Raw genomic sequence first — 27,439 nt, forward strand, 5'->3', positions numbered from 1 at the left:
GCATGAATTCAAGGTTTAGACGTTTATTCTAACCTACATATAATCATCGTCTCCCCGGTCTTCATCACAAAATACACATCAACAAAATCTCGAAGACAAGCTGAATGACAAATTCATCCGAATAATAGTAATAAAAAAACGAGAACAATTTATTTGAATAATTCAACAAGTGTTCGAATAATATACTCAGCTACAGCGTAATTATACTCCTCAGCAAGAAAATAGTCTCGTTATTTTTAACATGAGTCTCAATAAATTATCGTCTATCGACATTTAATACTTGAAATGCGTGTGAATAAATAGGTCTAAGCGTCTTTATTTGCTGAACTGCAGGTGATAATGACAATCGTGTGCAGGGTAAAATGCGCCATAATTTCTTTTTGTTTTTTTATGATTCGATAAACTGAACAAATGGGGAGGTATTCGCATAGTGGGCAGAGGGATCAGCACAAGCCTCCTGCGTACTCGTCCTCCTCCTCTTCCTCTTTTTTCACTTCGGGGGGTGTCTCAGGGGTCTTTTGGGGGTCTTCAGGAGATTCACTTGATAAATGGGTGGAGGCAAGATCTTTCTCTAATGATGGAGTGTCCTGAAATGAGAAATCATCATTTCGAAAAATCAATTGTGTCTCTAATGAAAGACAACACAAAGAGAGATGAACAGGAAATTTTTGAAGAAAGTATTTAGTAAATACCTTGGAAACCATTAGATTTAGAAAAAAATTTCATAAGAGTTTTTTGTGGCCCATGAATTTTTCACGAAAAAAGATCTTTTGATATTTTTTTCTAAACCTCTTCCTTTCAAAGGTCTTGACAAAGTTATAAGTAGTTCAACTAAATGATGATAAAAGTATCTCAAATGTCTAGAAATCTATGAAGCTTAGGGGAAAGCTTTGTTAATGTTTATTTTCGTCAACACCAAAGATATATTCATATACATCTTCATATTATCCTCTAACCCTCATTGATAATCTTGGAACGTGACAATTAAATTAGTTAATGAATTGTATTGGTCAGACAATACGGTTTGAGTCGATGTCAACTATTGTCCAGTTTTCTGTGAATATCTCAGAATCCAAGGGAGATAGCAAAATTTTGATTATGACGTTTTTTGTGGCCCTCGATCCGTTCAACAAAAAAGGTCCTTACGAAAATCTCGTTATCTCCCTTAGATTCGGAGATATTCCTCGAAAACTCAGATGAGAGCTATAAAGTCGACTTGCTCTAGCGTTTTATCGTTTTGCTAATGGATGGTTTCATATTAAGAAAATTCTTACGTGATTAACCTCAGCCTCGACAGTCTCGCAACTAGCAGAAGGTTTGTCAAGATTTGGTGATACGTATGGGGGTGCAGCATTGGCCCTGACACCAGCAGGTGGCACAGCGTACTCCTGTTGAGGCAGGGGAAGTCCCCTAGCTAATTTCGCGTACTCCACGTCCATGTGCTTGATGAATGGACTGTTAAGGGCTGCCCTGGCTGCATTGGCATCCTCGTTGTCGTAAGCCTGAAGCAGCATCTCCAGTGTTTGAATCTAGAATCCGAAAATAGCAGTTTTAGGAAACCAACTCATTAATTAATTTAATTGGTGAGGTTCTGGTGTTTATTTACTTCTGGAGCATCACAGTAGTTTCCCCACTCTCTGAAAGCCTTCTCAGCTGCGACCTGATCGCCTCTGGCCAGTTGGACGAGCACCAAGACCACAGCTAGTCTTCCCACTGATGGTATGTGCTCGATACGCTGGTGGCAACTGATTTCCCTTCGAATTGCGTTGGCAGCTTCATCGTAGTTCTTTAGTTTCACTAGGATTTTTGCTACTCTACTCAGGTACTCGGCTGCCTGTCTTGGACTGTCTTCACCCTATTCGAAAAACGGTACACTTTTTGGAAATTTTTATCAAGCGACACTTACACTGAAATTTGAAGGAGCTTCATCATTGAAAATTAAAAATTTATGGAAAAATCAAGGGAAACAACCAATTGTAGTTCAATTATTCAATTAATAATGAACGAGCAATAAATAAGTCAAATTGTTTGTATCAACTAAAAATACTTGGTACATAAAATCGAATTGAGATTTATTCCTTTTAATATTTCTGGAATGAGCGATTTTAGAAAAAAACATTAAGAAATATTTTCTGTAGTTGTTGAAATTTCTAACGAAAACTATCTCTCGAAATTTTCCCTCACACCCATTTATTAGCAAAATAATTCTCCATTCAATCAACGAATTTAATATTGAATCAATATACCATGACGATCTCAGCTGCTCTCTGAAACAGTGGTAACGCAGCAGCTGGATCGGAGTTCTCGATCATTTTGCCAGCTTTATCCAGAACAGTAGCCCCAGACTCTGGTGATCCATGCTGCTGGTACCACGTGCAAGAAGAATGCGCGAGTTTTGGGATCTCTGAGAGCTCCCCCAGGTCTCTTGAGATCAGCACCACTTGTTCGAGGCTCCTAAAAATGAAAGGGAAAACCTTCTACATCCATTCAAATACTTAAAAGGGAATTGTAAACTCACTTTGCAGCGTGGAACCATCTTAACGTCATCGATTACAGTCAAGGAAAACAATTATCACATTTTTATTCATTCAATTATCATTCCGATGAGGACGTGGTGAAATGATCCTCTTGCACATGCAATGACTTATGAACAAACGAACCAATTTGACAACTTTGTTTTCATTTCGAAGCCCCTAAAAATATCTTCAAAACGACGCCAGATTTTGCCAATCTCGAGATATTGCAAGTAAAAATAGGACCATTCCATCTTGCTATACCGTTTAAAAAAGGATACGATCGATTTTCCTTGTAGCAGTCTGCAGCTTTAATCAGGGCATCCTTGCATTGCTTCAGGGATTTTGCGATCCGAAAGCAAGTGGCTTAATTGTCAACAAAGAAAGATAAAATTTAATAACAAAAATTTAATAACAAGGTCTCGATTAATTCTCAAGTGAGAGTGCCGATTGGGTAAGATGAAAAATTTAAAAACAAATCTTTTTAGTCAATTACAATGTCCCATGGCAGTTCCCCTATTAATGAAGAAGAAACTAACTTTTTTCGTGAGCATTAAGGGGAGACTACTGTGAGTTTTAAAAGTCGTGGGTTATTGGAGTGAGACTTTTCATACGTTGAAGATCGATTATATAGATCTGAAAACGATTAATTGGTGCAAAAAAATTTTTTTTCTATTCGTTTGCCCGAAAACGCTTAAAATGCCAAAAACAGTCTGGGCCTCAATTTTTGAGCTGCGAATGATTTTTTTTTCCAAAATTTTCTGAAAAATATGTGGAATAACAATGACCAGCTAGTTTTTTTTATTAATTCAGCTCTTACGTGGCTAAATTTGCTTTTTTTGTATTTTCTTACACAAATAGTGAATTTTTTTACATGAAAAAAAAATGAAATCAGCTGTGTAGGAGTCGAATTCCAAAAAAGTGGCCCTGGAGTGTTTTTAGCATTTTAAGCGTTTTCAGGCAAACGAACAATAAAAAAAAATTTTTTTGCACTAATTACTCGTTTTCAGATCTATATAATCGATCTTCAACGTATGAAAAGTCTCACTCCAATAAGCCACGACTTTTAAAACTCACAGTAGTCTTCCCTTAAAAAATGTAATTTTTCAAGAACATACATGACACCCTTAAAGCCCAATGGATAAATCAGTCTCTGAGTTATGAATATTAAAAAAAGGTCAATTTTCCATTCCAATGTCCCATGGAAATTTCTCTATTAATAAAGAATTGATTAAATTTTTTGGTGAACATTGAAAAATGTAATTTTTCAAGAACATACATGACACGCTTAAAAATGAATTCCTGCTCCATAAAACGGAGTGGTTCTACCTGCTTGGTTGTACTCCTCAGCTGCGACCTCAAAATCCGGTCTCCACTTGAGCAAAGTAGTCTTCAAGCTTCATGAAAGATAAATAAAATGATCAGCCTGATGATTTTTCATCAAAACGTCATTATCACTCCCAAAATCTACTCCCAACGTTCAATACCTCTTCTCAGCTGCGCGAATGTGCGCGTTTCCCTCCTCTATCTTTGACATTTTCCTTCGAATGATGTCTGATCTCGGAACCACTCAGTTTGCCACGAAAATAATCAACAATCAGTGAACAAATCCGCAATACTTTGGGATTATTTTCCACCCCTATCAGCTGTCAAATGGGCTCTGCTACGCAAATCACACCCCAACTGTCCCTTTCCACACACGAACACAAGTGAACACAAGTGAACACAAGTGAACACAAGTGGAAAAACGTCTAGAGACATTCCATTTTATTCCTATGGGTTTTTTGTTGGCTTTCTGAGCCTGGGGACTCTCCGGTCACTAGTTGAGTTGAGCCACGGGAATCGAATACATTGGCGGGAAAGAATTGTTTACATATTTTTTATCAACTGAAAGTTATAAACAATCTTGGAAACGTCATCTTGTAAATCCGGAAGTGTTGTTTGATTGTTCTGAATCAATCGAAACGTAAGTACAGTTTTTTTATTCATTGAAAAATCCATTTGGAGTTCTCGACGGTTAGTTAACCTCTTTACTGCTAAGTTCCATTGTTTATCTCATATTGTGGGCTCGTTTTTTGGGTATTAATAATTCAATGTTGTGTTTAGTAATTTTTATTTGTTTTAATGAGGAAATTCATTGGGTTCTAACTTCTCCTTAAAATTTTTCAAAATGAGTCCTCATTTTTATATCAATTCATGGTTATGAATTTCTGAACCATTCCTTCATTGCTTTATCGAATAATTGAAGAAACTTTGACTTTGACTTCTGATTTTTGAGACTAATTCATTGATTGTTATGTCACAATGGAGCCTGTTGTATCAATATCGATCATGAAACCAAATTTTTATTCATAAAAATTCGTTTTGAACATTTTAAAATTCATTTCAGTGAATTATTTAGGTAGTTTTAACTCCAATTTGAATTTTTCACGACTAAATCGTCAATTTTTACATTATAATTCATGTAGTCGTATGAATATCAACTCAATTTCATATTTATTGATGAATCTGTGAAGAGTATTGTTTCTCTTTATTGAATGATCGTCTGAATTTTTATTTCAACTGGAGATTCTTCATATTAAGGTCCCGGTATATTATGTTTCAAACGTGATCTTGCTCATCTTTTTATTTTGATAATCTAGAATATTCTCCAATTGCCATTTAGTTTTAAATAGCACGGGAGTCCCCAGAAATTATGATTGTGTAATAGAATAAAGGTATAAAAAGAATTAAACATTTTTAACTAGGGTTTTCAAATTATATTGGGAAATAAATCGAATTGGGAGAAAATAGCTAATTCGGGATTTACCGTATTTAATGACTGTCAGAGTGTCAATTGACGGGATAAATTATCCATTTGCGACTCCCCCCCCCCATGCAACTTATGTTCTAATCTTTACTACAACTCTTTTTTTATTGTACCATCAAAACTTTTGTGGACTCCAGTGCTGGAGAATATTTTCGATTATAACGATGGAACATTAATCGAGATTACAATAACTTACGGATTGGCAAGTTAATAACGTTCGAAAGATATTTCAACCAAGCCTTAATTTATGAATTTCTATTTAGAACTTCATGGTTTTGCAGTCACATTAATCACTAAATCTAATATTTATTGATTACGTCTCTCTATACCATCTTCGAAACGGGAAGGCACCGTCGAAAAGCAATTATTAAGCAATTATTCTTTAAGACTTTAAAATTTAAGTGAAACAATTTTTTTAGTAATTTCCAACTAGCGATTTTTTGGCCAAAACAAGACTTGTTTGAGAACATGTTGGTTTTTATCTCAGTATATTATATCAATATTACTCATTGAATGAAGTATTCATGAATGAAAAATCACTCAGGAAGAAATAAATCTCTCTTGAGTGTAATGAATAGTTGAATGAGGAGTAAAACATATTTCCTGTCAGATGGCTGAAAAATTGGAAGACCTGAACCTCCCCAACGCCGTCGTGACCCGAATCATCAAGGAAGCCCTTCCAGACGGTGTCACAGTCGGGAAAGAGGCCAGGGTGGCTGTTGCAAAAGCCGCCTCGATATTCATCCTCTACCTGACGACAGCAGCCAACACGATCGCCAAGAAAGGCAACAGGAAGACGATAAGTGGGCCCGATGTGCTCCAGGCCATGGAGGACATCGAGTTCGACAGATTCATCGAGCCACTGAGGGAGGCCCTCGAGAATTTCAAGAAATCCCAGAGGGAGAAGAAGGATGCCAATTCAAAGAAGAAACAGCAGAGGAAGGACGATGACGATGGCAACGACATGGTTGAGGATGACTAAACATGCCTTTAATTCACCTTTGAAGTTTAAACATTAAGATTCAAGTTTTATACATATTTGTAAAAAATTGAAATTAAATTATTTCATAAAGTTTTTGGAGTCGGTGGCATTTTCATATAAAAGATAAGGAGATATATTAAATTAGCGATATTTGTGGGAATTTCTTGAGCATTTGAGAATTTCTATTTCTTATTTTTGAAGTTCTTTTTTAGTTGATTCGTGCTTTTGCGTCGGAAATATGTTTTTATCTCCTTATCGACTAGTGTGAGTTGAGTTTTGCAATCGATAAGCGATATTCAAGTAACTCTACCCTCCGGCCGGACTACGCTGCTTTTGAATATTTTCAATTTCTGCATTTTCCAACTAAACTGCATGTGAAAAATTTGAAAAAAAATCATACCCAGTCAGTATTACCTAAATTAAATTTCGCAAATATTGATAACTTAAAGATTGAATTAAAGATTGAATTTTGAACCCAATAATTCAAAATCCAGAGGGCGAAACGGGATGGCAACAACAACGTTGAGGATGAATAAAAATCTCTTTAATTCACTTTCGAAGTTTAAACATTAAGGTCATTTAAAGTTTTATACATATTTATAAACAATTGAAATTAAATAATTTCACGAAGTTGTTGAATCCTAGGGGTTTTATTACCAAAGATAAGGAGATAAGTTTATGATATTGTGCAGAATTCTCCGAACCACGAAATTAATGCAAACAAAACAATTTCAATTGATTCAACCAATGAACATTAGATAAATTCAATTTTTTACTTCCGAAATTTTATTCGTTAATTTGTCTTTCATTTTTGAAACTCATTCTTATCTCCTTATTCATCAACTACGAGTTGAACTTCAATATCAATAATTGATATTAAATGTGCTAAATTCTCTGCCTCTACTATTCTGTATAATAATCCCATAAAATGAACAGTAGGCACATGATAACAAAGTCAGTACCTCATTCGGTTTGTAAACACGTGGAAGCAGTATACAATTCGTGTAAAATTCTCGACATTGGAAAACTACTGGACAATTCTAGCAAAAAATGAGGTAATTCATATACAATGGTATAAAATTCACACGTGACAATAATGCGGAAAATCCTCATCCTCTCCTCATACTCAATTATCTAATCGTAATAAAAAGCCAACGGGCAATGGATCCCCAAGCAATTCAACGGTGAAGCGTGACGAAGTGGGATTTGAAAAAAAAATGCTCAATTCATTCAGTGGTTTTTGTTTCAAGGCTTTATGACTGGAATTTTGCGCTGTATAGAGCCGCGGCACATAGGGCATTCGGTTGTTACCACACTTGAGCATGTTGCACAGCAACACAGGTGCCCACATGGCAAAAAAATCACTTCGCACTGCAAACAAAATAACAAAATCACTGATTAATATCACAAAGACAAGACAATTAAACTTTTAATAATTCAAAAAAATGTTTTAGCAATATTTAATCCTAGATTTCTTTGAACATTTAAAAAGGGAATGGAAATTTTTGAGGATGTTTATCTAAAATCGTAAGCACTCAAGGAATTTTCTGCTTTTGTTCAACTGGTGATAGCAATTTGCCACTGCATTCGGTTTTTTTTTCAAACTACCCTTCATTATCATTTTTATTTTCGGAGTCCTCCAGTTGACGAATTATCAATTTGACAATAAATTCCACGGAAGCCCGTCTACAGGAAAAAATTTGTTTACTTCATTTCGTCCAAGCTATTTGAACTAATTTTTTTTCATCATCGGAAATGTTGATTTCAAATGTTCCCCCATCTGTCTAAAAAATTACAGAATTTTCCTCGGACAAGAAAAAATTGAATTTTTTGAAAATGGGTAAACATTCTTTATTATTTGTTGCTCAATATAATTCAGTGGCAAAATGATGCACTTAATTTTTGTTAATTTTGAATTTATCTCGAAGACGATTAACTTGAAGAGAGAATTCCTTCAGACCTTTTTTGTAGCAGAGAAAAGTTTCAACAGAAAATGTTTTTTGATATTTTCTTCTCAAACGCACTCAGTATGAAGATAATTCAATATTTAACGAAAGGAAATAATGAACATCTGTTTTTCTGTTTTGTTGAAGAACTTTATTTCACAATTACTAAAACTCACTTTTGTTAATTGTGCATTTACCTCAAAACCGATTGACTTGAACAAAAATTCATTTGGACCTGTTTTGTAGCAGAGAAAATTTTCAGCAGAAAATTTTTTTTGATATTTTCCCCTCAATCGCACTCAGTATGAAGATAATTCGATATTCAATGAGATAAAATAATGAATGTGTGTTTTTCTGTTCTGTTGAAGAACTTTGCTTCACAATTACTAAAAAATATTGTTACGTATTTGTTTTTTTCCTCCTCAACCATCTTCATGGTACGATCGTCTCTTTCTTACTCATTATTCTTCTTTTATCTTTGTTCATAGTCCGCGGACATGTCATTTCTATTTAAATCTCTTTTTATTATTTCTTTCGCCCCAAATCACCTCAATCAACTTATTATCAATTAAAAGAACTCTTATTTTACAATAATATGAAATTATAATTGCAATGGCCACTCACTTGTGAATCCATACAGACTACACACTCAGTCGTATCGATACTGGATATAGTCCTCGTGAGGATATTTGTACTGCTGGTAGAAGGCTCATCGACAGGTGCTGAAGGCACCGATGATCCCGCGTCCTCATCCATTTTCCTCTCAGCCAGATAGTTCTCAGCAGCGAGTATTATCGCTCGCCTATCGTTTTCATTGTGAATGCCAATCTACAATAAAAGAAAAACGGTTCCACTCGATTGATCCCAAGGTTGCCATTGAATTTTTCAACAATTTACGCTTAAAAAAGATGTTTTTACCTCTTCCAATTGCTGGTGGTCGACGTGAGGTAGCATTGAAGGCAGAGATGCCAAGAATGGTAGGCAGTGTAGAGCTCCAGCGATGGCTACGTGCCTCACTAGGGTCGGCTCCAGGCCCTCGAGGAGACCCTGGGGTCGCTGGTCCATCAGGGATTGGTATTGCATAAGCCAGAATAAACTGTCTCTTCTTGTTTGTCTTTGCTGCTCAATTTGATTTATCGTCTCTAAGAGTTCTGCACGACGTTTCTCTTGTTGCTCGAGAAGACTTTCCAGAATTCCACTTAAGATTACTCTCCTTTGAGCAATATCATTCTAAAATAATCAACGTAGTTTATCTTTTCGTTGTCCTGAGAATGACTCAGAATTAGGCTGATGCCGCAGTAGACGCACTGCGAAACATACGCAATGCGAAAAACAATCATTCAACTGTTTTTCGATTATTTGTGACAATTGCAAATGTAGCGTACGTCAGATGTTGCATTCATTGCGGCATATAGTCAGATTAACATTTTTTAAATTAATTTTAAGACCCGGGTGTACTATCTTTCGAACATTATCTCAATGTTTTTTTTTATCTTTCGTCATTTGAAATTGTCAATTGAGTCCTACATCATGCAAATGTTTTGAAAAATTATGAATGAATAATCAAAAAAAAGTAGAAAAAATTTTCAATTTTTTCAAAGAGCATTTTTAATTTATATTCAGAATAAATTGAATAACAAGAAAGTGAAAAATGTATCTGATTTACGGTGACAAATGGCGGCCTGTGACCCAATATCATGCAGCGGGAAGACTGATTTCGTAAATCTTTTCCCACACTGCACAGAGACATTTATTACGGAAAAGGCTCTTTGAAAAAAGTTGTAATATTTTGGAGAATTTTTTAATCACACTTTTATCGCATAAAAATGGCAGATGACTACATACCACTGTTTTGAAAATTGAGATACCTAGCTGTCACTTCCCAATGAGGAGATAGTGTTTTGTTATCCACCATGGAAAATGACAGCTAATAGATAATTTGCCACAGCGAATCAGATATTTGTAATTTCCACTTTTTTCAACTCATTCTGAATCTCAATTAAAAACGCTCTTTAAAAAAGTTCAGAATTTTTTCTATTTTTTTTTATCATTCTATCATAATTTTTTGGAATTTCTACATGATGTACCACTCAATTGACAATTTTGGATTACGAAAGATAAAAAAAATTCAGATAACATTCGAAAGATAGTACCCCCGGGCCTTAAAAATATTATTCAAATATTATTTAATTATTTATTATTATTATTACTTTATTATTTATTATTATTTATTTATTTTTAAATTTTAATCCTTAGGGTAGGTCAACGAATATAATTTACAATGATAAACTCTTCGAAAACCAGACCGCCAGGCCAACAAATGATCTCTTCTTAAGTCTGAAATTATTTTGAAAAATGATCTAGACGATTTCCTCAGAAAATTTGGTAATGGAACATAACCGTTCAGGATGGTTCCCGTACTTTTCATCTAATCAGTTTTCCAATAACTTCCAATAACTTTTAGGGTAATAATAAAAACCTTTCCTCGAGGTTTCCCTCTAAAATCCTTCGTTATGGAAATAGTTTGATATTTTACATGACGTGTAAAATCAATACGTTTTGGTCTCGGCATTTTTGACTTTTTTTTAAATGTTCATAACTCAGGAACAATTTCATTAATTGAGTTCAGTCTAGCTCATCATAAAGGGGAAGAATGATACTTTCCAGGGGAAAAAATATGCAATTTTATGAACAATTCAATGAATCATTAAGATTTAAAAAAATTTGTTCACTTCAGATTAAAGAAAATTTGTTCATTTGCTTCATTCTCCCCTTCACTATTGAATTCTTCACTCATTCGTTCGTTTTCCATGTTTGGACTTACGATTTGTTGATTAATCTCCAGTTTCCTCCTCTCAAGTTCAATATTAGTCAGCACGACCAACTGTGACTGCACAAGATTAACTTGTTGAACGATACTCCACGACCTCGCATCACTTCTCTCTAAGAGTGCAGCGAGGGCTGCTTTCTGGAGAACCTCATCCTTCCTCAGTCTCTCGAGAAGCCCCTCACGATCTCTTTTCTGGTCCTTAGCTACTGATGCCAGGTGCTCGTTGCTTCTCAACTCGAGACTGAGCAACGATTGGGCAGTGCACTCTCGGAATTTCGTATATTCTTCGACTTTTCTCTGGTTCAGGAGTTCTTTCTGTAGTAGTTCCTCCATTGCAACTGCAAAAAAATAGTCCTTGGCGTTACCTACATCATCTAAAATCATTCTTAAAAAAGTTCTTAGAAAAATTCTAGTTCTAGTAATGAATAAAATCAAATGGGCTATTTCATTCTCATTTTTACTAGCATTTCGATAACTCTCTTTGTGTTTCATCACTTCCAGTTCAAAGATTTCGATGAAAATTGTCGAGAATGAGAGACTGAGCCTAGTTAGTTAAAATGTAAAAGTTGAATGTTAATATTGGTTCATTAAGATATATCAGAATGTAAAGATGTTTATGGATTTTCTCTAATACGTAACATGTTTGTATTCATGAAAACCCGTGATAACCTGAGAGGATATATATCTGGACCAAATAAAAAAAAAAATGGGCTATAAAAAACTAGTGAAAATTCTGGGGGCTCTCGAAAAATTTAGAAATACGAGAAAAATTGACGTTCTCTCTAATAGAATTTCCATTGCTAGCCCCAAAATTTTTCAAAGAAATGTCTCTCCACGGTGAAATTATTTTTGGGTAATCTTAGAGCATTTACTGAGAGTCTCTCGCGTTCTGCAACTAGACTGATCCGAATGACACTGGGACAGCAGCTCCAACTCCTCTTTAACCTCGCGTTCGTGTAATTCCGCTTGTGCCTGTCTCTCAGCCTCTGAACTCCTCAAGAATTCCTTGATGAGGTTGTCAGCCTCTCTCTCAGCATCATAAATACCAGAAAGGAGTCTGACCCTGTTAACTTCTCTCTCCTGCTGAACTCTCTCAATTTGTTCTTCCAACTTGGACTGCTGGAGGGCCAAATCTTCCAGTAATTTCTTCTTCTGGTCTTTGTACATCGACTGTAGCCCCAGCTCGTACTCTTGTTGCTCTCTTATCGTCCTCTCGACTTCCAATAACGCATTCTGTCTCCTTTCCTGGGGGATAATAACACTTTAGGATTTTTCGGTGAGTTTAAAGCGCTTCAGCAGATGATTTCGTACAGTTGGCCCTTACATTACTCTTTTTTAACTCTTGAGTGGTCAAATATATTTGTTTTTTTAAGGCGTTTGAGAGTCCTATATTTTTTTCTGAGGTTTGCTAGTATGTAATTTATCACGTTTTCATATCTTTGGGCATTTTATTATTCAAAGTTAATCCCTTTGAATCATCTAAATTATTAAATATAAAAAAGATAAGATATTATATAAAAATGAATTGCTTGTAGACGCCACTGTACTATCAAACACCTTTAATTAATCATGAAACGATTTAATTTGAGAGAGATACCATAACATGAGGTGCTAACTGGACGAAACCTGAGCAGACTATTGCAAAAGGGAAAAGAAGCATAGATGATACAATGAAATGATTACGATAAACTTATGATTGTGGTCACGTGCCTTTTCTCTTTCTAGCTTCGTTAATGTTGCCTAAATGAACAAAAAATAGATAAATAAAAATGGTGATCACAACAGTGATGGTTTTATTTGTACTCAATATTGATTTGATGATTGAATGGAATAAGGTAATTTAGCAGTGCAATTGTCACATCCTGTAGACAAATTTATTTGAAGAATACATCAACATCTAAAGGAAACAGCTAATAGATTGGGAAATATTTTTGGAAAATTGATCGTTGTGATGATTTACCACACTAATTTCTTTTTTTTTGAGGATTTCGAATGAATATTTTCGAAGTTCTGCTGGCATTTTATGAAGAGCTTTTTTACAGAGTGAAAATTTGGCTATTTTTTTCATACTTTTAGTCGTTAGATTTCCGCGATGTTAGAGTTGGCACCAAATTTATCCTTCACAACAATTTTTTGACACCTTTAGTCCACACTGAAAACTGTATGGATTTTCTGGAACACCGATTTGCTATCAGAATTAACACACAATTTTTTACTGTATTGGGGGAACAGGCCAATTGCTGGACGGTTAAGAAAAATTCGAGTTTCGTGGTAGGATCTAAAATAAATGAATGGCCTAATTGAAAAGAACGATTTAATTAATAAAAAAAATTATTTGAAGTGAAAATAACAAAACGAAGAATAAGTAAATTAAAAACTAGTTGAATGCAGTCGAAATCCCTAATTTCTGGACGACTGGGCAATATTTCTTTTATTTATTAAATATCGGTCAATAGAAAAAATAATTGATCACATGACTATACATGAGAAATATTATTGAAAGGTGAAATAACCAGTACAATTTTTATTTTATTTATGGAATATTCAATGCGAGTTGAAATCGTCCAGAAATTGGCCTGTTTACCCTATTTGGAACATTTGATATTCCACTGAATCATTCATAAAAATTTCTGAAATAAACTATATATATATATATATATATATACATATATATATATATCTATCTATTTACTCCTAACTATATATATCTATTTACTCCTTATTTTGCTTCGAACAAACATATTTCGTGGTCAAAATCAAAATAGCTATTTCGAAATGTTGAAAAGGAAATTTCTTGTTCGCACAGCAAATATCAATTTTTTGGATAACTGAATCTATTTTGACGAAAATAATTCCTTCTTCGTTTTAGAGCTTATCTTAGGGTTCAAATATTTAGTACAGAATGTTTGAGACTAGCAATAAGACTTGTTTGAGAATGCATCATTGGTACTAGTGTAGAATCCAAGATATTGATCAAAAACTGTTGGAAAATCGACTCATTTTCCTTCTAACTCCCTTATTCCATCCATTTCATCAATAACATTTTAATAAATTTCAAACCTGTACGTCTTCATCTCTCTTGACACCATTGTTCTCTGAGCCACCAAATTTCAACCTCCCCATCTTCATCTCAGCATCCAGAAACTGATCCCTAGCACTGCAGTCCAATCCCAACTCGAGAGCCAGGAAAGCAACAATAGCTATCGCTCCACCTTGTGTAACGTAATCTGGAGGATAACTCAGTGTTAATCCCTCCAGATTGACGTGCACCAGGCGTTCGGCAAGTGCCAGGGATTTTGGAAGTTCTTTTACTGCCTGGTTCTTGCTGATGTCAAGGATATTTAGCGTCTTCAAGTTTCCCATTGTTTCCGGTAATGATTTCAATTTGTTGCTCGAGAGATTCAGAGAGATTAGATTGGGAAGCTCTGTTAGCTCTTCTGGTATCTTTCTGAGGTCATTATTTTGGAGATACAATTCCTATGAAATTAGAAATCAGTGGAAATCACGTGCAAATCCTTGTTAATCATGGGATTATCTCAGGAATGAGTGGTTTTAGAGGAAAACTTCAGAGAATTTTTTTCATTTTGGAAATAATTTCCTTCAAAAATTAGTTCATCAATATATTTTTCCAAAGTCGCTTGATTCCACGATAATTGCATTGTTAGAACATGCATCAGATGATAGTGAACGATGAAGTCTGTGCTTACAAAGGGAAATATGTCTAAAATTGATTGTTTATCAATTATTTATAGCAAATGCTTGCAATTTTTATTAAATTGCAATTTTTTAATATTTCATCCATCTGCCTCCAAACGTAAACTTTCTCATTTTCATTCAGATTTTTTATGTTTTCACCTTATAGTAATTTAGATTTATTTATAGTAATTGAAATTTGAAAATTAATATAATAATTGGTAATTTAATTTCTTAATTATTGGTTGATAAAATAATTCTGAATTTGAAAATTGAAATTGTTGGTTATTTCTAGAAATCAAAAAATTGGTGAGTAATATTAACAATTGACTCATTCAAAATTTAACTGTATTCAAAATTTCGATTATGCCGATGTCTGGCCTCTTATATAATTCTCTTTAGAACGAATGTGTTTACCCAAAAAACATAAATGTCTCACGAGAGCAATTATTAGTACGAAAATCATGTTTTGGTGTAAACTCTTTTTTGTCCACAAGTAAATTCATTCAACACGACAAAAGATCCTTCAGGGGAACATAACTTTTCCAGCAGACCAATTTTTTTCTCTCAGTGTATGAAATATCCTGCAAGTTCCTCTCTGCAAATGTCTCATTCTCGGGATAATAATGGCGTAAATAACAGAACGAAATGAAAGCCCCGGTGCAAAAAAAGGTTCCCCATAAATTTGTTTACCTCGAGTGACGTGAGAAATCGAATTTCCGAGGGTAAACTGGTGAATTCATTGTCACTGAGGTCAAGAACAGTAAGAAGAGAAAGATCACTGAGAGCACCACCCCCTGTCAACGACGACAGTCGATTTTTTCCAAGTTTCAGCTCCTTTTTCCTGAAAACCTTGCATAGCGAGTACACCCCCGATGGAACGTTCTTCAATCCACAATCGGAAACATCGAAAATTGGCTCCGGTGTCTCCCTAGCCTGTGAGTAATCATCGAATAATTTATAACGTATGTACCTTGAATTAATAGATTGACGTTAATGACTTCAATTTACGTACTAGATACAATTTGTGCTCCAAACGCGCCTTGTAGTCCACGTTACCCTTAGTCCCATGTTTCCTAAACGACATTATCGTATTCGTGTCATGACAGTGGTTGGTCAGCCAAGGGTGTGATCATCTCGGATGATTTTTGTATGTTGTTATCATGATTCCTTGAACTTCACGATTCAACACATTGTTTGTCAGATTTTGTCACTGGGAACATTATCAAGTGACTCATTGTCTCAATGTCATGGCAATTTATAACTGGGAATTGACAGGCAGCGCGACTGTGGTAATTGTAGGAATTATTTCAATTTTTGACAACAATTGTTGTCGAAATATTTTCTACGAGATTTTCTCGATAATATGACCGATTACACAAAAATGAAATCCCTCCATTTTTGAGAAATTTGATACCAATTTTCATATGAATTATCCCGTGTTTGGAATTAAATACGCTCTTTCTTATGCGAGAACTTAATATTTTTTCATTTTTTTTCCATTTTTTTAGTTCAATCTATACAGGGATTATTTTTCAAATCATTTTTCAAAAAAGGAGTGGCTATTTTGACAACTTTTAGTACATTGTGCAGCAAGAAGTGCGGAAAGACATATTTTACCTGCCCGACGTGCCCATGCTATTATATTTTTAAAACACCTGCAGAGGAATAAAATATTGTGCAACAAGTGCGAAAAGTCATATTTCCCCACCCAAGGTGCACGTGCTATTTTTCGCCCCGGCGGGCGCAAAGTACAAATTTCCCTCCCGCGAAGCGCAAAATCTGTTTTCGCCCCGGCGAGCGCTAAGTACACATTTCCCTCCCGCTGCGCGAGAGGGAAATCTAACTTTGCGCCTACGCCAAGGCGAAAATTACTATTGCGCCTACACTGAGGCGAAAAATACGGTTCTAATCACGGGAGGAAAAATGAAGGACCTTTTCATCACGCTGTGACGAAAAGTGAACTTTTCGGCACGCTCCGCGTGCCTAAAAGTCCTATTTCCGCCACATTGTGATGAAAAATATTGTTCGTAACTCGTGAAAAAATGTTTTTTAGCTCGTGGGATTATATTTCTCGCCTTCGGCTCGTGATATAAACCTCCCACTCGCCAAAAAACACTTTTTGCACTCGTTACGAAATATACTAGTTCGACACATGTGAGACGGGAATTTTCAGATCGTGTGATTGGCACCCCTCGGCTTAGCCTTCGTGAAAATTTCCTCTCACTCGTATCGAATTATACTATTTCGCCTCGGCGGGCGCAAAGTGACATTTCCCTGCCGCTTCGCGAATGAATGCAATATTTATACCGTGTAATTAGAAGGTGGGAATTATCACTGCAGACAACGTCTTAATGCAAAATATGATGTGTCAAGAAATGAAGATCCATTGCGTGCAATCGGTCATTTGGTCGCGAAAATCCTGCCCCATTACTCTCTATTCTCTTCTGTCACGAGCATGGACGAGGTAATTGATCAATTCACGGGAAACTGGATGGCAGTTGAAGGGAAAATTCAATAAAAAATACATTATCTACTCGAAAACACGAAAATTTTATTCATCCAACAAAAATAAGTCCTCAAAAATTCATCTCTCCATTATTAAAATTAATTCTCTACAAAAGATATAGTTTAACAATTATGGGTAATATCAATCGGAGTTGGAAATTATTGGCATTATGTCAGAGCCAGTTTTCTAGGTCTTCGTCAGTTATATGAATCCTCTATCAGGATATAACAGGCACTACTGTCAGTCACTAGGGGGTGGCTCACCCTCCCGCGACCCCTTCTGCTAGGTGGGCTCTCGTTTTCGTAATCTGTACTCTGTCGGTGTCAACATCCCCCTGAAAACAGATCGGGAAAAACAGAAATATCTTGATTACATTTATTAATTAATTCCAGGGATGATTCAGCTAGAGACGGAAGGGACTACACGGAGAAAAGTATTCAATAAAAATTACGTATCTTTTCCGTAATTCCGGAGCGAAACGTGGTTGTAGGAAATTTTACGGAACTGTCACGGAATTTTTCCAGAGCCTTGCGTTATTTTTATCTGAATCTCCTTTGAAAAATTACGATACCGTCACTTAAATTTTCGGAATCGATTCCGTGTATACATGACACGCTTCAATTTCATACGAAGGCCAGTTTTTGGGAATCAATATCTCGAAATCTGGATGAATGTTTATATTATACCAGATCTCTTTTGCAGAGAAAAATTATAGCTACAAAAGGAGTCTTTGTAGAAATTCCACTATCTTCTTGAGATTCGAACGCGAACATAAGAAACTGGCGTCAAAATGTTTGCTATTTCAAAGGGTTTGACATTTCCACCTTTCAACATTCAATTGTTAATTAACGAGCAATATTTCTAATGTTCGTAAATGGAAAATAAATCATTGAAGGCCGAAACTTGGAATTAAAAAATAAATAAAATCATGCGTATTCTCTATTGCAAAGAAAAAAATTCTATTACGCCTCATCATCAATTTTTGTGAGATATTTCGAATTCTGAGGGAGACAGTGAAATTTTTTAACCGTCCTTCCATTGTAAAGGAAAATAAATGCTACAAAAATTTCGTCCTTGGCAAAATTGTTTTACACTCCTTCGATTTGAAGAAATTCGGAAAAGATCGGACAAATGTTAAGACATTTGAATTTCATCCATTACGATACGTAAGGCCTCAATTTGTCAAGTTTTTCGTGAATACCTTACGATTGGAGCGAGAGCGCGACATTTTCTTTTGCGATTGCTATTATGAATTTTTGCGGGATATCTTGGAATCTGAGACAATAAAATTCTCTGATCAACCATTCATTGTAAAGAACAATAAATGCTAAAAAAATGTCGTCCTTAGCAAATTTGTTTTACACTTCCTCGATTCGAAGAGATTCGAAGAAAATCGGAACATTTCAATTTCATCAATTGCGTAAAACCTGAATTTGTCAAGTTTTTCGCGAATACCTTACGATTGGAGGTAATAACAATCGCGACATTTTCTTCTGCGATTATTATTATCAATTTTTGTGGGATATCTCGGAATCTGAGAAGACAATAAAATTCTCCGATCGACCATTCATTGTAAAGGACAATGAATTCTACAAAAATTTCATCCTTAGCAAAATTGTTTTACACTTCTTCGATTCGAAGAGATTAAAAAAAAATCGGAACATTTTAATTTCATCAATTGCGTAAAACCTGAATTTGTCAAGTTTTTCGAGAATACCTTACGATTGGAGCGAGAGCGCGGCATTTTCTTCTGAGGTTGTCCCTTCGTTCTCCAAAACTTCAAATATTACACTATCTGCATTAAAATCGAAGATATCCCTCAGAAATTCTCAACTCATTTTCTCATTAAAAAAATGTGAAACTTCATCACTGAAAATAATTACCTCAAAACGGTATCAAAAGAGACGCAAACTCCCTTATCACACATTCTCCTATAAAGGTGCCAGCACTCCTTCTCCTTAGTGGTCCTCAGAAGTGGCTCCACACTCTCGACATCCACCTCGACAGTCTCGATATCCAGCGACGTCATCCTGAACCCATCCCCCTCGATCAATTTCGACACAGAACTCTGCAGAGCAATTCCATTCGTCCCATGCCCAATCCTGCACTCCCCCTGCTCCCTCCCGTCGCCTCTCCCCGCCGAGCCAGACTCCTTGGTCTCCATCTGCACTGCACTCGATCTGCGTTCCTCACTGGAACTGAACCATGAAATGATCCAAATTTCCGTGTCAAGTTCAGACATTTCAATATCACGATAATCTCCCCATTATCCTATCCATCTCTGCCCGAGAACAAGGGGAAAAAATTGAAATGATAGTTGACACCCCAGCATGAAAGCACAGATATAGAGGTCTCAATTTCTGCAAATGTGTTGACTCAACGTGAATCCAAATGGCAATATATACGTCATTCTTAAGCTCGGGCACTAGATGGTACCGACGACGAGCTTCCACCCCAGTATCCGATATGTGTGCCCTCCTTTGGCCTAGTCCCTCCACCCCCTTCGGCAAAAAAAAAATCCAGTCCTTCTCTTGACTCTCCCCGATATAATAAATCTCGGAGAAATCGAAATTGGTTCGTGCCCACGAATATCAGTCGCAAGTGGGTATTGTACAAGTTTTCATAGAGCAAATGGAATTGCGATTCACTTCTGTTCTTATTTTGTTAAAAAGGAGAGGGTAAGAAACGAGTCGTGGTTATGAGACATTTAACTGCCTCTCATTTCTTTTATCGTTGCTCTTTTCACCGTGTAATGATGCCAAGTTCTCCGGGATCGGAAATGAAGGTCGAGGTACATTTATTAGTTTCGCTTTTCTCGTCAAGCACGAAAGGGTCTTTAGGGTTGAGATATTATTGACATTGGATTTTAATCAATTTGAGGGTTGCGGGTTGTCAAGTCAGGAGGTTTAATGGATATTAACTGTCGTTTGTTGGCATCGGAATGTACACGGAGACAAAAGTTGGAGAAAAATTACCGAACAAGTCAAGTAATCGTGGAGCGAACTCGATTTTCAGTACTTTTTCACTCTAGATCGGGGAACAATGCACGGAGAGAAATATTCAATAAAAATTACGTATCTTTTCCGTAATTCCGGAGCGAAATGTGGTTGTAGGAAATTTTACGGAACTGTCGCAGAATTTTTCCAAAACGGTCCGTAATTTTCATCTGAATGTTCTGTGAAAATTACGATACCGTCACTTAAATTTTCTGAGTCGATTCCGTAATCGGTGAGTGAATTGTGAGTTCCGTAATTTTTAGTGAATATTTCTCTCAGTCTGCGAGTAGAAGAGTGAATTGTTCTCCGTTGGGCCAGGAAAATTTACTGAACGTAAGAGTAATTTGTTCCGAAACTGTAAAATTTAGCTTGCATTCCATCAAAAATTATCCCAGTGATCGTGAATGTTTACTCATTATTGCGTATCATTTTCCTGTCCAGTAAACTTTCACTTCCATGAAAAAAAAATACTCTACCAGTGTGGGAAATTTTACTGTGCAGGAGGATAATTTTTGCATCGATAGGTGTGTTCTCACAAAGAAGACATGTCCCTATGGATTTCCGGAAAAAATTCTAAATGACTTCATTTTCTGCATTCTCATAAGTTATTGAGTTTTTCTATCCTCACATGTTGTTGATGCAGGCAACAATAACTGTTTGAATCAAATAAAAAATTATTTGTTAATCAATTATTGGAATCAATTAAGAAGTGCTTTCCCGAAATTTTCATTTTTTATAATTTATCAATCTACCACGGATTCGTTTTTTTAGACCATCGTAAGATCCGTTCTCTGATAGGATGAAAAAGTCGAGTTCGGGGGACCTATAATTTCATAATTTTTTATCCCCTATGTAGTACAGCTAGTTGGAATTTTTTTCAATAGCTGGAGAATATTCATAATAGTAATAATAATAATAATTGATGTTTAATAATAAAATATAATAATGATAAAACTGAAAAATCAATTATTTCAAATAATAATAATTCTTTTTAATAAAATATAATGATGAATTTTACGAAAAACATGGGAAAAATCGTAAGAAACTCTCGTTTTCCAGGATACACCTTAACAGTTTCATAATGCAATTCTGCCCCCTTGGAAAAATATATAAAAATATATATCAGTAGCGAAGTGGTAAACCGGTGTAAGTCGACTTATCTCCCAGTTGAGTTTTTGAGGAATATTTCCGAATCTAACGGAGATAGCGAAATGTTCGTAATTACATTTGTTATAGCCCTCAATCGACTCTACAAAAAAGGTCATAACAAAAATTTTGCCATCTCCCTTAGATTCCGAGATATTTATTGAAAACCAGTCAATAGTCAAAATTGACTTAAACCGTTTTTCCACTTCGCTACTTATATAGTACAGGCCAATTTAATATATTCTTCGAATATATATAAGATTTATATAAAGCATATATGAAACATACATAAATTTATATTTTATGTAACTTTTATATGTAACTCAGGCCAATTCCATAGATAAAATATATAATTTTCAGAATATATATTTTTCCATATGTGTGTATAAACATTTATCTCGAAAACCCCTTCGATGAAGAACGCCCAAATTCCCCACACATTTTTCCTAAGGACACATTCTTCAACATGACTCAATCAATACAATCAACTCACTCAGTTCTCGCTGGCACGCTTTTCGTCCGCTGCAGTAACAATTTACGTTTCTTATCCTGCGGATCGCCAATCGGTACCACCAGGCATCGTTTTTCGCGGTCAGTAAGTGCCTGATTGTCTTCTATGGAGTCCTCCCAGTACTTCGGAGAAGACGGAATCTCCAGATTCGTGCAGGACATGTCCTGCCAGGCCGTCCTCAACTCGTCCCCTGGACGTATCGTTGGCTGGGGGACAATGACCTTCGGCTGCGCCTCCGGGAACGACTTCCGGTCTGCGCTGCGTGGTCGCAGATGCAGCTCGCCGTCTATAGAGTCTTGCTGGAATGACACTGATCGAACACCCGGGTCGTTAACATTTTTACAATTCCTCCCCCTTCAGTTCGTTTCTTGCTTTCGGCGGAGAGCACACATGCGACCATGAACGCTCGAGATAACTCGCGGGACGTGGGTGATCGCGTGTCTCTAGTCTACTCTAATTAGTTGGGATGCCGTGCAAGCCTCTTGACTATCACCTAATACCACTGGGCGTCATTGTGACAGGACATGCATCACATCCCCATTCTCAATTAAAATGTTCTCACACATGTACGTGAGACCAAAGTCGGATGGAAGAAAGTAATAAAGTAATTACCACTGTGCCAACTATCGCAATTTACATCTCTAGTTCATTAGCCGAAGAGACGAGGAGATAAGGAGAATTGGAGAAAGCTAACAGGGATAATTTGCCAAATTAAAAGTTTTATTGGTGTAATCGGAGGATCTAAGATCTAAAAGACTTCTCGTTACTTCATTGATGATAAACAAAAGGGATTCCAATATCACAGTAAACTCTCTTACCAGACTTTATGACCCTCCTGGGCATCAATCCATTACTCCCACAATTATCCATATTCCCTGTACTTAAATTTCCCACGCTCATCATCATTGGCGAACAACCTTTGATAATTGGAGTTGTGGATAAATGGCTCCTCAATTGACGAACGAGTTTGTCATCTCTCGGAGAATTTTTCTCAACCTCGCTGTCACTGTCCGCATCACTGACTAGTGACACCATAGTGACAACATCGGGATTTGTTTTGGATAACTCACTCTTTCGTCCGGTCTCATCGACTCTTCGTTTGCCACTTCTTGCTCTTTTTTTGTTACCAATTGACTTGTGTTTTTCGGGTGGCGTTGAGATGACGCTGGCTATGTGTTTCGAGTCGTCATGGGGACTTGTGAGGGCGGAAGATTTCCCCTGGCTCATAGAGTCTTTCCGCTCGAACTTGAAGGGGGTCAGGGGATTGCTCGAGTCCCTGAGTTTGCTCATCTTCGGGGTGTCGATGATGATGTTGACGCGGGGACGAACTGAATGCCCAGGAGGATTCCCGGGGCTTGAGAGGGGTCCCCTTCGCTGTAGCGGAGGGGCTGAGTTCGTCCTCTTCGCCCTCACGTCCACCACTCCTCTCTCTTTCATGTCTTTGATCACTGGAGACACTAGAGTGTTCTTCTGAACTGGTCCATTAAACGCGGCATTAGTCCCACTCTGGAAACCCGCACGTTTCGTCCGCGCGTCCGCCGCCAGATTGACCTTCAGATCCTTCTCGCTACCAGGACTCGAGCCCTTGAGCTTCCCGCGTTCTGGGAGGTCCTCTGGGGCGCAGTTCTCGAGCTCAGATCCATTCCCATCGAATCTGCCATCCCTGCACTCTCGCTCGTCCTCGAGACCCTTCGGCTCGGCACAGCTGGACGTTGATAGCCTCGAGTCACATCGATCCTCAGCTGTGGTATCATGAGCAAGGAAGATGTCGATGTTGGATTTGTTCGCTTCCCTCTGCTTCCAAGCCAGCCGCAGACGCTCGGCGAGCTCCTGTCTCGAGTACAAAATGGCAGCTTTGTCTGCAGCGATCACTGAGGATGCCGCGAATGGAGTCCTCCCTGACTTACTCGCGGAAGTAGTGCCTATCCGCGAAGCGATCACTTCCACTTTCGGATTGTCTTCCACCTGGGAACTCCAGGCGATTCTCACTTTGGGCCTCTCCATCGAGCCCCACGTGCTCCTCTCCCTTCTCGGCTTCACCGGCTGCTCCGAGTGGTACACATTCGGTCGATTGTCATCAGCCGATCTTTGTCTTCTCACCTGCGTCCTCTTCGGAGGCTGCTGTAGGGACAGCTGTCTCGTTGGCTGTCTCGACATGATCGAATGTTTTGGCTCAGTGATGGAGTTTGCTCATCGTTTCCACCTGAAAACGATAACTCATTATCAACTGAAGATGATGATCCAATCAATCCTACGAACCAGCTTCATTCAACTTTTGAACGTCGGTTATTTTGCTTCCAAGTTCAGCACAAGCGTGAACGATCCACGTCGGCACACGCCGGCTGACTGACTCCAACCATTGCCCTCAACCGAATAGAGTCCGCTCACAGAAGCATCCATAGTAATACAGTGGTATCTTATGCCTTTAAACATTCAGCCCCCTGATTTGCCCCTTCTTCCTCAAACCGCCTAAACTCCAGTCACCCGTTATTGATCAAAACTCTACCTATCATCTGACAGCTTGTTGTCCGCAGTTACCATGGAAGTTAAACTACCCCCGCGGGCTGTTCTTCGGCCGATCATTTGAATTCGTTGAACCTGGCACACATACAGACAACTATCGCATTCAACCCCGAGTTTTAAGTGCCGGGGATTTTTTTTTTGCTTCTCTTCCTTCGAAGGGGAAAAGTTTTGGAACTTTGAAAGGCTTGTATTTGGAATCCAGCCACGTGGGGTATTGAAGGGCTTTGGGTCTATCATCGCGAGGGGTAATTACTCTCTCGGGATCGGTTGGATTGACTTGATGTCGTGTTTTTTTCGAGGGGAGGAAGCGATTTTTTCATCGAGAACTTCGCGATTTGACGCGATGCCAACACACAAATTGCTTCCAATGGGTATAGATATTCATCCAGCGGACGGTTTATGTTTCAGGGTGAGGGATGACTGAAGGCAACTCCATCGACGATCACTTCGTCTTTGACGATGACTTGGACATGTCCGTCGATTCCAACCCCGAGAATGTCAGTGAAGAAGAGAGGGCCAGAAAAATAATCAAGGAGAATTTGAACACATGCACTATTGATGATTTAGAGGAGAGAGTTCTCAGTGTTGCGTGTCCCATTCTCAAGGAGAATGTGATAGAAATTATTGATCAGATAGAGAGTAAACTCGGGGAGGATAGGGGCAAGAGTGCAAGAATTTTCGATGACCTCTTCATCAAGTGTCAGGGTGCACTTGAACCCTGGAATGAATTGATGAGTCACGTGGAGAAGTTGGGAAAGTCCTGTGACCCCGCGAGATTGAAGAGTTTGATCGATAATTTTCCGAATGTAGTCATCAAGATTTCGGGGCACTGTAAGAGTAAGAGACAGCAGTATCCGAAGGAGCAGTTGCCTCCGCTGCTCTCCGATGTCTTCAGGAAGTCCTGCGTTATCGTCAAGATGTTCTGCAATCTCCTCAACTCAATGGTCTTCTCACCTCAGAACGACCTGGAAGCGCTCAGACAAATCGTCTCGGAGATCGGGGAAATCGCGAGACTGTCGACGTACGATCTGGTGACGATGGGGCAGTGCTGGAGGATTTTTATGAAGCTGACAGTCACCCATAAGGATATCCTCGCCAGCGAGGGCTCAGTCGGCGACGTCAGGAGTCATTTCAAGCACTTAACCGTCATCATCAATTCTCTGTACAATAATATAATAAAATCGTCAGGGGAACTCTTCGAGAAACGAGCGAAGTGCACAGTATTTCTTCTAACGATCCTGGATCGTCTTCACTCCGTCTTCTGCACGGACCCTCCTCCGAACGATGACTTCGTCCGAGAAATGATTCCGAATTTGGTCAACTTATCCGCGAACCACGTGATGTGCACTGGAGCCAAACTCAAGGAGAGCGAGAAGGATATTTACAAGGCGAGAGCCAAAATCATCACTTCGAACTTCGCTGAATCGGTGATAAGCTACTACACAGGCTTCGATGGGTTCTGGAAGATATTCCTGGAGGAATTCGAAGAAGTGAGAAAAAAGGACCTGAAATATGCCATTGGGTATCATTCGATTCTTCTGGCGACGAATGAGACATGGAGACCCCCAAATTTGTTCTTTCAAATTGCGATTGAGAATATTAATCATCTCCAAGAGGAGATTCTGATCGGATCCTTGGACTTTCAGGTGTTGAATGATGAACCGAAAAGCGTTTATGAGTCGACGTTATCAGTTCTGATTAGTTTTCTCGTCCGAGGAATAGAGGACTTCGAAGTTTACGAGAGGATCGTGATGAAGAACCTGATGAGAGAGAGTTTGTGGCCTTCGCTGATGGCTCATGATGTGCTACAACAGGTGTATAGGGTCTCCACGGAGGACCTCTTGGTGACTCACATTCAGCAGTTCATGGGGGCCTATGAGGTCCTGAAGGATCGCGGTGACAGCCTCGTGGCGGTCGTGCTGGGGAGATTGATTGTCGATGTTTATGAGCTGCTTTGTAATGAGGGAAAAGAGGCGGTTCTGGAGAATTGTGGCGGCCCGGGGAGTCTTCGGTTGATACTAAAAAGTGGATCATCCGACGAGCCTATCCGGGCCAAGCAGGTGGCCTTGTACAGGAAAATTACAGCTGTCGAGCCAGTCAATAGTCTTCCACAAGTTATTGCGGATTTACGCCGGCAGCCGACTGTTAAGAATTGGAATCGCATGGTTTGTTAATGAGATTTTATTTTAGATGAGTCTATTTCAATTTGACTTGAGCTTTCTTTTATGTCTGGCAATTGGTGAGGGGAAACGACATTCTTGTTAGGGCCGCTTTTATAGATCGGATTTCGCGTTAAGGACTGACAGACGAAACAATATGTTTCGCTAACGAGTCTTGTTTGTCTTATTTTTGACCATTTTTTTCTGTAAAGATAGATTCAGTTGTATAAAATGTTCTTTTCTGTGAAAACACGAAATTTTACTCCTAGGGGTACCTATTCGTTATTCTGTAGGGGGAGGTGGAGCAAAATGGACTAATGGAATAAGTCGCCTCTGGAGTCAAATATTTCGAATGTTCAAATGAAACAATTTCTGTCTCAAATTTTCAACTTATTTTTTGGGGCAAACAAGACGTGTTATTTGAAACGCTAGCTCTTTTTTTAAATATTTTATATTCATATTTTTTCTCATATTAAAATCGACATTTAGGCGATAAATGCTAAAGAAGTCTAGAATATTCTCAAATATTGTCGGTGCAGCTAGAGAGTGCATAAATGATGAAAGGGTCTCATTTCATAATTTTTTGCGGTAATTTTCCTCGCAGATAACTGATGCATCGATCCGGAGTTTTTTGTAACTTTCTAATACCTTTCATGAATTTTCAGAGAAACGCATATCTCAAATTATATAAAATAAGATTTTTTCTTCTCTCAGCACATGTGTTCCTTCATCAGCCTCAAAAATAACAGAATTTTCCTTTAGCATGATAAAAATAAATCTTTGTAAAACGGCTAAACGTTCCATCAACTTCATTGGCTGTTC

General features: G+C 37.7%; 4 protein-coding genes across 6 annotated transcripts in view; 2 read left to right on the forward strand and 2 right to left on the reverse strand.

The window, feature by feature from the left end:
• Window positions 1-27,439, forward strand: part of LOC107047611 — a 28,584-nt gene that overhangs the window by 151 nt on the left and 994 nt on the right. Inside the window, exon 2 of the mRNA XM_015270400.1 lies at window positions 24,867-26,623. Within this exon, the coding sequence (XP_015125886.1) occupies window positions 24,875-26,623 (1,749 nt within the window). The 5' untranslated portion in view covers window positions 24,867-24,874. The remainder of the gene's footprint in view (window positions 1-24,866; window positions 26,624-27,439) is intronic.
• Window positions 8-4,243, reverse strand: LOC107047631 (gamma-soluble NSF attachment protein). Its single transcript, XM_015270428.2, has 8 exons — window positions 4,001-4,243; window positions 3,843-3,910; window positions 2,795-2,879; window positions 2,519-2,536; window positions 2,247-2,454; window positions 1,607-1,855; window positions 1,275-1,529; window positions 8-587 (listed from the first exon to the last, which is right to left on the reverse strand). Exons 1-8 carry the CDS (start codon window positions 4,048-4,050, stop codon window positions 444-446), a joined length of 1,077 nt encoding a protein of 358 aa, XP_015125914.1. The 5' UTR covers window positions 4,051-4,243; the 3' UTR covers window positions 8-443.
• On the forward strand, window positions 4,332-6,397 carry LOC107047638 (DNA polymerase epsilon subunit 3). The gene is made up of 2 exons (XM_015270433.1): window positions 4,332-4,479; window positions 5,933-6,397. Exon 2 carries the CDS (start codon window positions 5,933-5,935, stop codon window positions 6,302-6,304), a length of 372 nt encoding a protein of 123 aa, XP_015125919.1. The 5' UTR covers window positions 4,332-4,479; the 3' UTR covers window positions 6,305-6,397.
• Window positions 6,827-15,988, reverse strand: LOC107047616 (E3 ubiquitin-protein ligase LRSAM1). Of its 3 annotated transcripts, none has more exons than XM_015270415.1 (9): window positions 15,789-15,988; window positions 15,467-15,709; window positions 14,141-14,557; window positions 12,791-12,820; window positions 11,953-12,325; window positions 11,075-11,418; window positions 9,169-9,480; window positions 8,875-9,078; window positions 6,827-7,675 (listed from the first exon to the last, which is right to left on the reverse strand). In XM_015270415.1, exons 1-9 carry the CDS (start codon window positions 15,858-15,860, stop codon window positions 7,550-7,552), a joined length of 2,121 nt encoding a protein of 706 aa, XP_015125901.1. In that variant the 5' UTR covers window positions 15,861-15,988; the 3' UTR covers window positions 6,827-7,549. The 3 variants fall into 3 exon arrangements, with proteins under 3 accessions (XP_015125901.1, XP_015125892.1, XP_015125906.1); XM_015270406.1 differs by having other exon boundaries at window positions 12,764-12,820; XM_015270420.1 differs by lacking the exon at window positions 12,791-12,820.

Source organism: Diachasma alloeum, unplaced genomic scaffold, assembly GCF_001412515.2.
Source record: "Diachasma alloeum isolate Michigan unplaced genomic scaffold, Dall2.0 Dall_scaffold_00183, whole genome shotgun sequence".
NCBI lineage: Eukaryota > Metazoa > Arthropoda > Insecta > Hymenoptera > Braconidae > Diachasma > Diachasma alloeum.

Bases quoted from the DNA above. Each gene is read 5' to 3' on its own strand.
- LOC107047631 (XM_015270428.2), bottom strand. From the start codon at position 4,050: ATGTCAAAGATAGAGGAGGGAAACGCGCACATTCGCGCAGCTGAGAAG. The intron at 1,530-1,606 runs GTAAATAAACAC...TTCGGATTCTAG, and splicing joins ACTACTGTGATGCTCCAGAA to ATTCAAACACTGGAGATGCT. The intron at 588-1,274 runs GTAAGAATTTTC...TTCTCATTTCAG, and splicing joins TCGAGGCTGAGGTTAATCAC to GACACTCCATCATTAGAGAA.
- LOC107047638 (XM_015270433.1), top strand. From the start codon at position 5,933: ATGGCTGAAAAATTGGAAGACCTGAACCTCCCCAACGCCGTCGTGACC.
- LOC107047616 (XM_015270406.1), bottom strand. From the start codon at position 15,860: ATGTCGTTTAGGAAACATGGGACTAAGGGTAACGTGGACTACAAGGCG. The intron at 9,079-9,168 runs GTAAAAACATCT...CTTTTATTGTAG, and splicing joins ACCACCAGCAATTGGAAGAG to ATTGGCATTCACAATGAAAA. The intron at 7,676-8,874 runs GTGAGTGGCCAT...TTTTGTTTGCAG, and splicing joins TAGTCTGTATGGATTCACAA to TGCGAAGTGATTTTTTTGCC.